Source organism: Rhododendron vialii, chromosome 12a, assembly GCF_030253575.1.
Source record: "Rhododendron vialii isolate Sample 1 chromosome 12a, ASM3025357v1".
Taxonomy (NCBI): domain Eukaryota; kingdom Viridiplantae; phylum Streptophyta; class Magnoliopsida; order Ericales; family Ericaceae; genus Rhododendron; species Rhododendron vialii.
This window is the reverse complement of record NC_080568.1, coordinates 6,407,339-6,421,486: the sequence shown is the minus strand read 5'-3', so window position 1 is coordinate 6,421,486 and position 14,148 is coordinate 6,407,339. Positions and strand designations below refer to the sequence as shown.

Sequence of the window (14,148 nt, the reverse complement as noted above, 5' to 3'; positions counted from 1 at the left end):
ATATATATATATATATAATTGGCAACAATAGTTGAAGACAGGTGACACCCAACTGTTGTGATTGACGATGGTATTGGAAATCTCAAATTCTCGATGACAATTACCAAGGAATTACTTGCCGTTTAAGGTTTTTCATGCTTAAAGGGTTTGTTTTCCAACAACGAAAGAAGTTTTATTATAGTACATTTTTCTGTACTGTTTTCTGGATTCTGAAAACAAAACCAACATTGGGATTAGCTTCCACTCTCAGAGATGCTGTTCAAGGACGGACGCCATGATCTTGCCCGAGCCGCAGCAGAATTCGTTGATCCATTCCTCTGCCGATGTCTTTCGTGTCTCATTGCCTGCAAATTTCAGCATCATGAGTCATCTCTTAATGTAGATCGATAATCAACGATCAGTTTGTTGCGGTTGGAAGCCAATTAGTTTCATGCATTTTTTTTGGTGTTTCTTAGACCAAACAGCAAAAGTGAACGAAAAACGATTTATTATAAGGTCAATGGGAATCAGTTAATGTCGGCTAATTTCGAGATCCCTGAAACTAACATCGGTGCAGTGAACTATTTTTTCTCTTTTTTTTTAAAGGTGAAATATCGAATCACAACCATCAACCGTCACCCCACCAATATAGTTACCACCTAGGATTTGTGCTTCATGGGAGGCTTATCACAGCTCAACTTTCGTAAATTTTTGTGCTATTATGGGTGTCTTTTGTTAAAGAAACAAAAATTTAAAGAATAAGCCGAAGGCTGTGTTTGGTCATGAGTTTGTAGAGAAATTTCAACGCGAATGGAAAATAATAGAAAGAGATATTTTGAAAGAGAATGGAAAATAATAGAAAACCAGATATTGTCAAATTCTTTCTCTGCACCAATTTCTCTTCAAAATTCATGATTAGAGGATGTATTTCAACAAGTACAAATGCAGTTGGGGATGGTGCTGCGCACCTCCAAGCTGTCGGATCGTACATTCAACGGCTTGGATCTCATCTCAGCAATGAACGGCTCTCAATCATTAGTTGCCGAGATGAGAACCGAGCAGTCAGATGCACGATCCGATAGCTTGGAGGTGCGCAACATGGTGCGCTCACTGCACAGCACCTACTCGAAGTCCGTACAAATGACTGACTAGAGTGTCTGTATATCATGCTTCGAGATATTGGTCGCCATAACAGTATCGGTTGTGATATCATGTTTCTAGGTGCAACAGCGGTAGCGCAATATCAGTCGCCATAACAGTATCGGTTGTGATATCGCAATTTCTAACAGTCGTAGTGTAACTAAGTAGTTTTTATGAGCTGGAGTGGGAGATTCCTTTGCCACTTGCACTGTTGAGGACTCTTAAGAATCAATAATCAGAGACGTGAATTTTTTAAAATTTCGCACTAATATAGGAAAAAATTACCCACACCGTAATGGTCATATTTTGCCGGTAACGGGTCTAACGGCCATATTTTTCCCGAAACGGCCCGTCACGGCCATACTGGTCAGTAACCCCTATTAAGTAAAGGTGTCGGGCCTATCGGCACAGTTACTTAACACCGTTAAATATGCGATTTTCCTTCGAACCTCAATTTCAGCCATAACGGGGACCCTATACCTATCTATACATTAGGTATCACCGATATTTCAAACCGTGATATATGGAGTATACAAGTTTTAATAAGTGCAGAAATCACATAGAAAAGAAAAAAATTCCCACATGGGTAGTGGCTAACTGGCAGCAGTGAATGACGAATTCAATTATACCTGACTGGTTTTCTCCAACTCAGATTTTCCTCCCCCTGCCTCAGCATTTGAACTCTGTTTCTCTGGATCCATCTCCAACTTCTCACTTGATTCTACTTGGTTTTTCTTTGTTTTTGCATACTTCTTGGCCCGCAACACCTTCATAACCTCTGCAATAAACAGAGAAATTAAGTTAAGCCATATTCCGTTAAGGTTCTTATTCTTTAAGTACTTATTTTCCACTTTACGAGACAGATCATTCTCTCAAAATACATTACAATTAATTCAAAAAATAAATACTTTTTTTCTAAGTAATTCACACAACCTAATGTCTAAAGATTATGCAGAAAAATTATCAAAACTTACATGGTTAAGGATTTTACAACTTCTCTTCTTTGATTATTTTTTTCTATAAACAAAACCCAATTTAGAAAACAAGTTTTTTCTTTGACCAGCAATTTTAGAAAAAAAAAACTTTTTTTTTTTTTTTAAAACAAACAAACAAACCAACCTTGGGAAGTGACAAGTCTGTAAGCCCGGCCAAGAACGAGGGTATCACTGGGCCGGAGAAGCTTGACCCGGGTGAATTTCACGGTCTTTTCAGTTGTTTTCTCTTCGTCGGAGGCTTCGGGCAACGGGATTATAAGAGAAACGTAGTGACCCGGGTTCAGTTTCATCACCTCGCTAGCTGACACGGTCCAGTACTTCCTCTCTGTCTGCCCATTTGGATGTTGTATCACCAGTGCTGCTGCATCAATGGTCTGGCAATTACCCATCTCTCTCTCTCTCTCTCTCTCTCTCTCTCTCTCTCTCTCTCTGTTTGTTTCTTTTTGTCTCTCTAGATGAATGAGGAAGAAGAAGAAGAAGAAAGAGAGAGATAAGGAGGAACCATTTTGTTTTGACAGTAGAGGCCAGTGGAAATGGTAAAATATAGTATGGGTCAAGCATGCCGTTCAGGGCACGCCTTACCTCTAGTATCTCTGATTCTCTTTTCATTTTAAAAGGACCAGTTTTGGCCAAAACTAGTTTTTTTTTTTTTTTTTGGAGGGGGGAGAAGAATAATGGTTAAGAAAAGACCGCGACCCCTATTGGGTGGGAATGGGAGATGCTGCCAAGCGCCCTCGCTTGGCAGCAGTGTCGAGCGGATGATCCGGCCATTCATCTTGGCATGGACGATTCGGATCTAATTCAAGCACATAAAAATTAAAATTTGAATCGTTCATTGCTCGGATTAAAATCCGAGCCGTCGATTGCCAATATAAGCCGCCGGATGACACCGCTTCCACCCGGGGATGCTGCCAAGTCCTATTGGGGGTGACGGGTGTGACCATAGAGGTTTGTAATTATTGTGGAATGTTTGGCTGGGAGGTGTCCTTGAGGTAGACATTAACCTACAAGAACCAATATGTCACCATCTGAATAGCGAAGATTAATACAATCACAAGCGGGTTTGAATTCCTGATCGCGTGGAGAGAGAGGGAGGGAGTTTTCACGTGGAGAGAGTGGACAAATTTTATATGAACGCTAAATCGTCCAAGTTCTATTGCACGAAAGTGATAGGTTCACGTACCTACCAAAATTCCGATGAAATTATTCTTACGTTGATTGTCTTCTTTGCATATCCAAGAAATGAATAATTTTGATTACTTTTTTAAAATCAAGTCTTTTAACCCACAAAAAGCCCAAAATTGGATCGAACTAAATGCTAGATACTAGAGTTGACCCTATTTTGCATTCCCTCAGTTCTTCTCTCCCCGTAATCTCTCTCCCAACTAATTTCGTCAAACCATGTTTAATAAACACGTTTTAAAATAATTTTAGGGTAAAAGTTTTAAAGACAATTTCTACTTAGGCCCGCTAAAGTTGTTTTTTTGACATTTTTTTGAACAAATTTCAAATTCAAACATTTTCAGCAATGACAAAGCAACTCAAACACCCACTACAGCTTTTGAGTTCCAAATTTGATGACTCTGGTAAGCCTGATTAGTCTTAACCTATTTGAGCTCCCATTTCTCAAAATTTCCTTCTATGATTCACATGTGTAAACCCTTGATAGCCCTATGAAAACCCATGTGAGGTGTTGTGTGGTCTTGGATCATACATTAAATGATGATTGGACTACTAGCTGCCTAATCTTGTAGGGGACTACAACCTGTAATATATTAAATGAAGGGAAGTGTCTTAACTTCTTGTGACTGTCTGGTGAAGCACTCATTTGTATTCAATGAGGAGGGGTCTTGCATTTCTCTACCGTGGAAAAACTATTACTTGGTTCTCGAGTTCTGCCACATGATGTTTCAGGAGTCTTCTCATTATACATTTGGATGATTTTCTGTGGAGGTGGGGATTTGAGATCACTCTATGGATAGATCCGAACGCCTCCCTCTCCTTCCTAGATCGAGTTTAGCCTGTAAAATGAACAACCATTAGTGCTACCCAGCTGGAGTCATTCAAGAGGCACTCCAATGCCTAAATCAGTACTTGAAGTAGAATGGAGAAATGAATAAAAGATCTCAGATTAGGAGCGGTGCCTCTCTTAAGTTTTATCCTCTTCACGTGTAATCGCCTCGGTCATGACATCATGGTGACGTTTGGCCAGCATATGGACATGGTTGATCCCATGAGCCTGGAATGTGGTACCATAAATATTTACAATTGACTCTCGGATCCTTATCCGGGTCGGGCATGCCGTCGGTCAAGACCGACACTTTCTAATCAGGGTTCTAGGTCCCCTTTTGGACCAGAAGGAACGGGTCGGTTTGTTGCCACAGCCCACTTACATTCGGCCCATCTTGCCTCTAGGGGCTTGGGGTACTAGCTTTGGCAAGCCTAAAGCATGGCGGGTTCGGCCCAACAGTTGAACCGGATTCGGCACACTACAAGTTTCCTCACCGAGTGTGTGGCTCTCACAACCCGCAAAGTATTATGTAGCGGTGCTTCATTAACAATGAATACTCACTCCTCTACTGCTTGGAAAGTTTTTGATGTAGGGAATTCTCAATCATTATGGTTCTTTGTTCACATGTAGTACCTTGTGGGGCAGGTTTTGTATATGTCCACAACCTAGCTTTTGAAACATTCGAACCTAAACGAACACTAGTAAAGTTTTCTTGGGAAGTATTCCAAATGGGTTTTTTTGTCCTTTTTCTTCTGGAAAGTAGTACTACATGATTTTGAAGTTGCTCTCTCCGTATTCTTCCCACAAGGAGCAATTCTTGGTACCTAGAAAAAGAACCCATAATATTACCAAGGATTTTAAAATGAGTGGTCAAGATTAACTTGGAGAGTGGCTAACACCTCTGATTTGAATTTGAATCTAACACGCATAAAATTCTAGGAAACGCCAAGAGATAGCTCAAGTGGTAATAGGGATGAACTGTAAACTCAGATGTTCTAAGTTTGAAATTTTGTAACTTCTTCGGACCAAGCTGCAAGGGAGATAAAAAAAAATTATTGAAGACCGTGCCCATGGATTTTGAGACCTCAAAACGAACAAGACCATCTATGGGTACAAAGTGGTAAACCCTTCTTTTATTTTTAGGTTCCTTTACCCCTTTCTTCTTTTTTTTTTTTTTGGATAGAAAACTTCTTCTTGTTCTTAAAATGGGACTCTTCAAGAACACACCATCAAACTCAAATGAAATGATAAATAACCACATCACATTGACCCGTTTTCCTACATATCTCTGTTCTCGTGCAATTCAGCCACAAGAAGAGTCTTTTTGTGCGATCGCTAAAATTGCATAGAAACATATGTATAAAAACATTTTCGATACTCTTCTATATGCAATAGTCCTCAAGTAGATAATGAAGCATCTCTGATCCATTGCCCCTTTCTTTTAACCTTAAAAAAGAATCGATTCTTCATAATCCGTATGGGACTAATCTTGCAAAGAAGACCAAATATTTCAGCATGCTATATTGAAAACCCCATAAAATAATTTAATCCCCTTGATCTCTTCTATTACAAAATGATTACATTAAAAAATTGACTTCTGGAATACTGTGCTTTCTCTTTGACTAAGATCGGATTATATTTTGACATGAACCCAAGGGATTAAGCCAAATGGACATGAGAGAGCTAATAAGTGCTTGTCTTTCATATGGTTACAGGATCAAACCACTCATGGCAAACATTCCAAACCTAGCATGAGGCCACGGGAGGATTTGCCCGGTTAGTAACTTCAAGACCCTGACATCATTAGTCGAGGTGCATGCAAGCTGACCGAGACATCCGATTATAGAGGGAAAAAATAAGGGATTATATTCTGATATGTGGATCATATACTCTACATTATCAGCTTAAAAAGTTTCTAATAATACATGATGGGGTCAACTCATTCCAACTCATTGGTGGTGATCTCGAAAAAATTACATTCTAAAGAGTGGAAAAGCAAGGAAAAGAAAATTTAAACAAAGAGGAATCATTGTGAATTACGGGATTAGTGGTTCATCAGTTCAAGGGAATGATAACCCCCAAAAATTCCTTTTGCAAGGGTATTAGTGCAGAAGAACAAAATAAAATGAGAACGAACACTGGTTACTGTGCAGCTTTATTGGTAAAGATGGAAGATGATGCTCAACATGATTGTAGAGTACTCCAAACCGGGTTGGATCTCCTTTGTGCCAAAAATCAGGGACGGATACAAGTGGGGGCCGTGCCCCACTCGACTTTGTAAAATTATAGAATCAATTTTCTTAAGAATTTCAATTATATATGAAAATTTGTGATAGTATTGCTCCAATAAAATTACTCTAGACTTCTATTACGAGGATATTTGTCTGATGTATTTCTTTGAGTGGTAAATTTTCATACCATCATATCTTTTTGTGCAAGCTCATTCCTTTCTGCTAATTATAAGATGAAATTACAAATATATTCGTCAATTTGTTGTTTTACCGCAAAAAATGCATTAATTAAGGAATTATAAATGTACAAGTTAAATTTACTAATTAGTGTGCTCCCACTAGTGCAAATTTCTAAATCCGTCTCTAGCCTGCCGAAAACTCATGTGCCTCTATGCCGAGGGGTTTTCCAGCTATTAGATTGTGTGATTCTTTTTTTATATTTTAAATTCAATGGCCGGAAAACCCCTTCGGTAGAGAGGCATAAAGGATCATGCGGCCCTGCCTCTCAATACCATGCCAGAGGAATTCTCATATATATTCATATGCGTGTATTTAGAATTTTTTTGGTTACCACCTCAACTAATTTCTTTTCAAGTCCAATCATATGCAAATCATCCATATCGAAACTATTCATGAGAAAAACTTTGAAACTATACAAGGCACTTATCTTCCTTTGTTTCTACCACTTCTCTAACAAGTGTTGAGAGTTCTAGCTTATGGAGCGGGAAGAAACAATCGTTACTAGATGGTTGTTGACAAACAGGCTGGGCAGTTCATCAAGATGCTTCTGGAATGTCGTCTTCTCTAGCACTAACTAGTAACTATTTATCGGAGTCCGATCTCCTTTGTCCCAAAAATCATGTGCCGTAAGGCTTTCCGGCCCTAGTGCCTAGTTATCTCCGTCATTTCTACCGGTTGTATTAATCTGTGTTTAGATCTTAGACAGGATATTTACCTCCCTAATTTATGAACGAAATTATGGACACGCCCCTTTCACAAGCGAACACGACTCGGCCCCGTTCCACTTTCTCAAATAATAAATTAAAAAATGGGACCTATTTTCAAGCTTAAAAATAATGAGTTCATAAAAATAATTTTTAATTTTTTTTTTAACAGGGTTTGATAGATCTCATCGAAATCTATCAAATAATATCTATATTGCATATTTTTTTATTTCAGTAAACCTATTATTTTTAAGCTTCAAAATTGCAAATAAGTACTTATTTTTTAAGAGGGAAAAGCGGAACACGTTTTGCTAAATTTTTAGCACTACAACTTTTTTGCTTTAGGTGAGTTGTTTATAACTAAACTAAGTCTAAAACATCCAACACATTTTTAACTAAAACACCCAACACATTTTCTACAACTTTTAGTTTAGTAGAAACAACTTGACTACAAAGTTCTAATACCTCAGTCCACATTTGTTGGTTCATTTTTAAAATATGTGCCATTAATGATTGCTTACATCTTTCAATTTATAATTATTTTCAAGATTTTGCGAACTTCGTATAATAAAACTAATAGAGATCTGCCAAACAAAATCTATATTGCATATTTTTTAAAATTCATATTAAAATATATAAACAGTAAAAAATAACACAGATTTCAAAAACAAACTAACAAATGCAAACAGATGGAGTACAAGAAGTAGTCCATAACTTCTAACTTAGTGGAAACGTCCCCTCTTTTAAGAAGTAGTCTACATCTCTTGTAAGAAACTAGAGCAATGCTTCTAGGCACTTGCTAATACTCCCTCCGTCCCGATTTGTTTATCCATTTTTGAAAAATCAACTTTTTAAGGGAACATAATGATTGCTCTTTAAGAGTTTTGATTTTCCAAGAATACGCCTCAATTTCCTAGCATTAAATGGGAGTGGACATTCTCCAATGCATTATTTCTTTGAAAGAGAAAGGGCATTAAGGAAATTTTAACAAGTCAAACTCATATTGGACAAATATTTTGGGACACTTAAAAGTCAAAAAGTGAACAAACAAATTGGGACGGAGGGAGTATCTCTTTGAACTGCTTGGAAAATGAACCCTTTGATGAGATCTCTCATGATGAGAAGGTGGATTGTATCTTGTCCAGTGCTATGATATGGGCCTGGACAAGTATTGAGCCAAATCAAGACTTCACAGCTAGTACAAACACCATACAACTATGTTAAATTTGTTCAAAAAATCCAAAAGACAGATTCTCAAATCCACTTCTGTAGGGAATGTTGCTCTTATAAAACTTTTTAAAGTTAAAAACAAACAGCCATTTACACTATGCCAAATGAGTCATATCCCATGCAACATTTCACCAGTTTGAGTCTTGACAGAGGGAGAAAACAACTCAAAAGGAGTGCTTCAGAAAAGCACAGATTCATCTATACTGCTTTGTTGTCCCAAAAAGGATAGGGTGGCACAAGAAAAAGAAGCAGATGGGATCACTGGAGAAATACCCACGATGAGCTAATGGGGATATTAGACCGAGGGGAAGAACTTGTTGAGATTGAAGGGAAGAGAGTAGAATTCTTCACTCCTCGTGTCGGTCTTGAACAAACGGAACCTGTCCCACCAGTGCATTCCCCTGTCCTTCCTGGTCGGGTTGTCTTTCCGATTTAACGTGACGTCTAAAAATAAAGCCAAGAAACCGGCAATGAATGGCTTCGATGAGAAGGGCACGTTGATCATGTCGTTGAACTGCCAAATAAGAAGTCATATGCTTGGTTAGCCTAATAACCAGTTTGTTATTTATACTGTCTTCTTTTCGGAAACACTAGTACTAATGAAAAGTTTGTAAACAATCATTATTGCCCCATTGTATATGTAACATTTGGAAAACATTACGTGTTATGGGACAGTGGTTTGAGTTCAGGATTTTTTTTTCCCTGGAAAAAGTTTGCCAAACAATTTTCTGGACCTTCGCAAAATTGACAAACAGAAAATGAAAACAATTCAAGCGAGCGATTGGAGGAAAGGAAATACCCATCTAGCTCCAGTATGGACAGGACCATAGCCGTTTACTGCCGTATACCCGTCGAAGTACTGGGGTATTGAGAAGCCCATGAAAATTGAGAACCCAAGTATGAACTTGGTTCTGAAGCTGTTTAAATTGCAGAACTGTAGGAAGCTTAGACCTCCAGCACCTGTCCATACATAAACAATGTAAGGATAATTGTTACACTTGAATAAGTCATAATTTAACACACAACAAAACAAACAGAGGAAAACCTAAATCGTGGTTCCAAACGCTAACCTACGTAGGCGAAGAAAAGACAATACAAAGCTGCGATGATAGGCGCCGGAATTGAGGCAAAAACAGCTCCAAATTTCCCTGAAAAAACCATGTATGTTAACAAAATGTTCTACCGTAGATAGACGCATATCTACTCAATTCCATGCATGTGTTGAAATGCTTAGGACGTGAAATGTGGATAATTACCAAGTATGGAAAAGAATATCATGAAGCCAGCAGAAATCTGCACAACTCTTCTGCTGCCGACACGTGTCAATGCGAGCAAACCAGCATTTTCACTGTTTAGGAAACAAACAAGGCTCTCATGCTTATCAATTGTAGAAATTTTGTAACAAGGTGTTAATAAAATTTCTAAGTACTCGTGGATTTTCAGCATAAGGATCTTACACAGATACTGATGACCCAATCCCAGTTCCAAAGATTCCAGAGAACAATATGCCCACTCCCTTAGGCCACCAAAAATGAAAACAAAAAGGAAAGCAAATTAGAACCTATAGGAGTTTATCAGATATCATTTACTCCAATTGGAAATTTACTTTCTTAGTTCGGGAACTGCACTAAGCCGAAGTTGAAAAACTACTGCTTTATAGTATGTGTTTAATGTTTTAAAAAATCATGAATTCTTTCCTTCATACTAAAGCATATAGTAATGTGTTAATGAGGCCAAAATAGAGCACAAACAATCATTCTTCATAAGCAAAATTACCTGCCAACCGACGCCACGACTGAGAACGGAAGGAGGAATAGGAGTTGCACCAGCATACCTTGACACAGCATAGAAGGCACCAGTGGACTGTCGACATTTAGAAAACATGAATTTTTTCTTGTAAATTCACTCAGATTAGACATCAATATATATCTACCTTAAAGCAACAGCAACCAACCTGAAGAGATTTCTAGCTCAAAAGAACTGAAACAACGAAATACGGATTATACAAAAGAAAGCGTAAGAAAACATGAGGAAAGGCAATTTTTCTTTTGTAGTCGAGAAAACTCATGATGAATAAGAAAACTGTTTGCTTATATGTGACGAGGTAATTATAGGAAGCTCTTGCTTCAAAAGTCCATAAGATCTTGGGTAAAATCTACCATAACGATACAAGAATTTTACCCCATAACAGCATGCAAGCAAAACTACACGAGAACAATGACAAGTAGATGAGATTATGAGTAAGGGTGATACCGGTCTGGTCCGGTTCGGTCCAGGTTTTGGCTTTTTTTTAGGACCAAACCGGATATTCAGTTTGGGGGATATGTAAACAGGAACCGGTTGAAACACAAAATTCAACAATGCACTGAGAATTTATTTTAAGCACGAGTAAAAGTGAACAAACCTCAACAAGAGCAACAAATGAAGCAGACATCATAGCAAAACATTCCCCAGCATCAAACGTGGGGGCTCCCCATTGAAACGGATAAGGAACGCTTATCCTGCAACCAAAGAGCACTACAATACGTGAGCAATGAACCAAAATGTCATCCCATCACATACTCCTAGTTCTAGCTTTCTGTGGCAATCAACAAGCTTTTTTCATGTTTAAGCAATAATAGGTCAAGACGGTATGCCCTCTTTTGATATTTGCACTCATGGTTTCTACAACTTCCCCTCATTCACCCAAAACCAAAAAAGTAAATTTCCAGTTACACGTTGGCCACAGCACGACTACTTAACAACAAACAGACAACGAATCTCCAAGCCTCAGTTATAGAGGAAAAATAATTACCATGGAGCTCCGCCTATAATACCAGCACGATCTGTTCGGCAGCTTGTTTGAGTTTTTGAAGGTGCATGCTTATATGCACCACCAACAGTGAGAAGATGCGCATAGATCCACACAATGGTAACAGAGAATATAACAGCAAAGCGATCAAAGATCTGCCTTTCTCCTTTCATTAGATGAGGTATGTACTGCATAAAACATTGTAGTATAAGACCATTTACACCGGAATCTCAGTTGAGATTCTATACCAACGGATGATTCAAAACTTGACCCTTACCTGTGAGAAGATTACTAGAAAGATAAGCTGGGGAAGTCCAATTTCCACGCATTTTGCAACCTACACATCCAATGCCAAATACCATCCAACAACAACACACAGAATAGTGAAGAGAAACAGTCATAAACCATAAGCACATCTATTAGCTACTTATCAAAAATAAATAAATAAATAAGCACATCTATTAGCTGAAATTTCTTCATCCAAAACTAAAAGCAATCACCTAAATGCATACCAGAGGAAAACCAAGCTCATAGAGCCCAAAGCCAGTCAGAGCTACCAAAGGGACGACAGATAGTGGACTCAAGAACCTAGAAGTATGACCAAAAAATTATGAAGTGACTTAGACATTCGCAAATGAACTGCGATAAGAAAATTCCACAAGTAGTAGTGGCTCTCTCTTGCTTGAATCTTGCTATAGCACTGTAAATATTAAAAGAAAACCAATTGTCATCGAGAAAGTTTAACCTACCTTGCGACATTACGCCAAAGACCACTAAAACCGATGACAATCTGTAGAGTTGAGGCAACAATAAGTGCTCCCTGTGTTCCTCGCATTATCTTCTCAAATTTCTGCAAAGTCATCACAGGAAAGGGATAAAATTTGCATAAATATGAAAGACATGCTGTAACAGAAGTGGGTGGGGTTCATCAAGCAACCTCCACAGGGTCCAAAATGCTGTTATATCGTCCAGCCAATATAATTGATACTGTCGTGGGTACAAAGGTGTAAGACCCTCCAATCACAGCGGGTAACCGGGTTCCAAACATTGTCTGAGCTAGAGTGTTCAAACCAGCGACAAATAGTATTGTCTGGATCACCTTTGCTTTCTCTTCCTGAGAAGGCCAACAGTTTGTTAAAATTAGGTCAACAAGGAACGAGTAATTTGAATAACCCCCCCGTTATAGCAAAATACATAATGAAATTAAGTATCAAGAGTAGTTTGTGAAACTGTTCTTGTCCTTGTCAAAAGTCTTACATTTCCTCCTCCCATTTGGGGAACGAGCGAAGTGGGAATCAGAACAGTTGTGCCTAGCATCACAAGGTAGTGTTGGAATCCAAGAAGTATGGCCTCGGCTACATCAAGACAACAACATACTCTTTAGGACAATTTGGTTAACTGGTGAAAGAAATATGCCGGTTAGATGGTAGAGAAATAGGAGAAAAAATACATGTTAATGTTGAATGTATCCAGTAGCCAAAGGAACGACATACAAGCAAAACAAAGAGGATTTTCTCAATGAAAATGTAAACTAAAGGCCACTGCGATTCACTGAGGGGCTAGAGGGGACAAACCCCACCTAAAGATTTCGAAGAAATTCCTCTTTATTAAGAATTAGCTACAAATCTTGTCAAAATTATCAAGTTTGCCACCCATTCTTTGGAACAATACTCTCATTTTTATTTAAATTAAAATGCGTGCACGAGAATATATGTAATCTTACTCGTTTTTTACAGCTATATTTGTTCACATAAAGGAATGCATAGTAGAAATTTCGGATAACGTTTCAAGTTTTTTTGTTGGTGGATTAATTCTAGTAGTTTTTACACAACCCCCCCAAACCAAAAAAAACAAAAACAAAAATACCATCATCCGTCCATGGCAATACATATACAATCATGCTATAGACACGCCTCTCAGCCACTACTCAGAATACTTCCAAATCATTGAAATACAAGAACAACATGCTCATATATTCACATAAAAAACATACACAAATAAATCAAAAGTTCTCTGAATCAGTTTGTAAGAGAAACAGATGGATAAGTTACAAACATGAATTTGTGCATTTATCAATATAGACACACATATTTACTCACATGAGGAAATTGAAATTGAAAATAAAGTACTGTAAATGAGAGAAAACTCACGCCATGGAGGAGGACTAGTAATGCAGTAAGAAATGTTGGGCAGCTGGTCCTTGGACGGATGTGGCTGCAACTCGTCCTGCTTGGGCGGCGGAGCGTGTCCTCCACCTCCACCTCCTGCCATTTCTTCTCTCTCTTCCCCTGCTTGCTTCTTACTTTTCTCTCACTCTTCAAACTCAAATGCCTATAAAACAGTCACAAAACCCAAAACCCTTTTATTCAAAACATTTGTCAACAAAACCCAAAACCCAAATTTCTCAAAGGAATATAAACTTTCAAGAATTTGTCACCAAAACCAGAAATCTCTCGCTCACCAAAAGCTATTCTTAGGATATATGCAAATGGTGAAACACTAGGAGAGCTAAAACCCGCTTCAAAACGCGTAAAGCAAATGCCAAAGAAGCAAAAGAAAAAGAAAGGGTGAGGGAAAAAAAGCAAAAACAGAGCCAAAAGTGAGAAAGGAACCGAAATCAATGCTATGGCCCTTTGAAAAGGAATCTGTTGCATTAATGTGTTTAGTTTTAATTATATTTTGGAATGGGGTTTTTGGGTATACAGTCTGCAGTGCACCTTCTTTTTCTTTCGCTCACGCAAAGGTAAAGTTGAGAGGCATCTCCTCCAGTCCTTTAGAAATCTTTTTCCTCCCACAATGTACTCCTACAATATATATAACGGTATAA

The 14,148-nt window shown here is 38.2% G+C and overlaps 2 protein-coding genes across 3 annotated transcripts; both read right to left on the bottom strand.

Moving 5' to 3' along the window:
- Positions 1-31: 31 nt before the first annotated feature.
- LOC131310300 (uncharacterized) lies at positions 32-2,706 on the bottom strand. Its single transcript, XM_058337243.1, has 3 exons — positions 2,239-2,706; positions 1,749-1,897; positions 32-344 (listed from the first exon to the last, which is right to left on the bottom strand). Exons 1-3 carry the CDS (start codon positions 2,501-2,503, stop codon positions 234-236), a joined length of 525 nt encoding a protein of 174 aa, XP_058193226.1. The 5' UTR covers positions 2,504-2,706; the 3' UTR covers positions 32-233.
- A 5,790-nt stretch (positions 2,707-8,496) lies between these two features.
- Positions 8,497-13,943, bottom strand: LOC131310299 (nucleobase-ascorbate transporter 6-like). 2 transcript variants are annotated; one of them, XM_058337242.1, is made up of 15 exons: positions 13,742-13,943; positions 13,472-13,652; positions 12,579-12,676; positions 12,259-12,435; positions 12,071-12,171; positions 11,834-11,909; positions 11,599-11,658; positions 11,325-11,509; positions 10,935-11,031; positions 10,307-10,393; positions 9,988-10,046; positions 9,787-9,878; positions 9,601-9,678; positions 9,330-9,490; positions 8,497-9,044 (listed from the first exon to the last, which is right to left on the bottom strand). In XM_058337242.1, the coding sequence occupies exons 2-15, from the start codon at positions 13,590-13,592 to the stop codon at positions 8,826-8,828; spliced, it is 1,611 nt and encodes a 536-aa protein (XP_058193225.1). In that variant the 5' UTR covers positions 13,593-13,652; positions 13,742-13,943; the 3' UTR covers positions 8,497-8,825. The 2 variants fall into 2 exon arrangements, with proteins under 2 accessions (XP_058193225.1, XP_058193224.1); XM_058337241.1 differs by having other exon boundaries at positions 13,783-13,942.
- Positions 13,944-14,148: the final 205 nt, after the last annotated feature.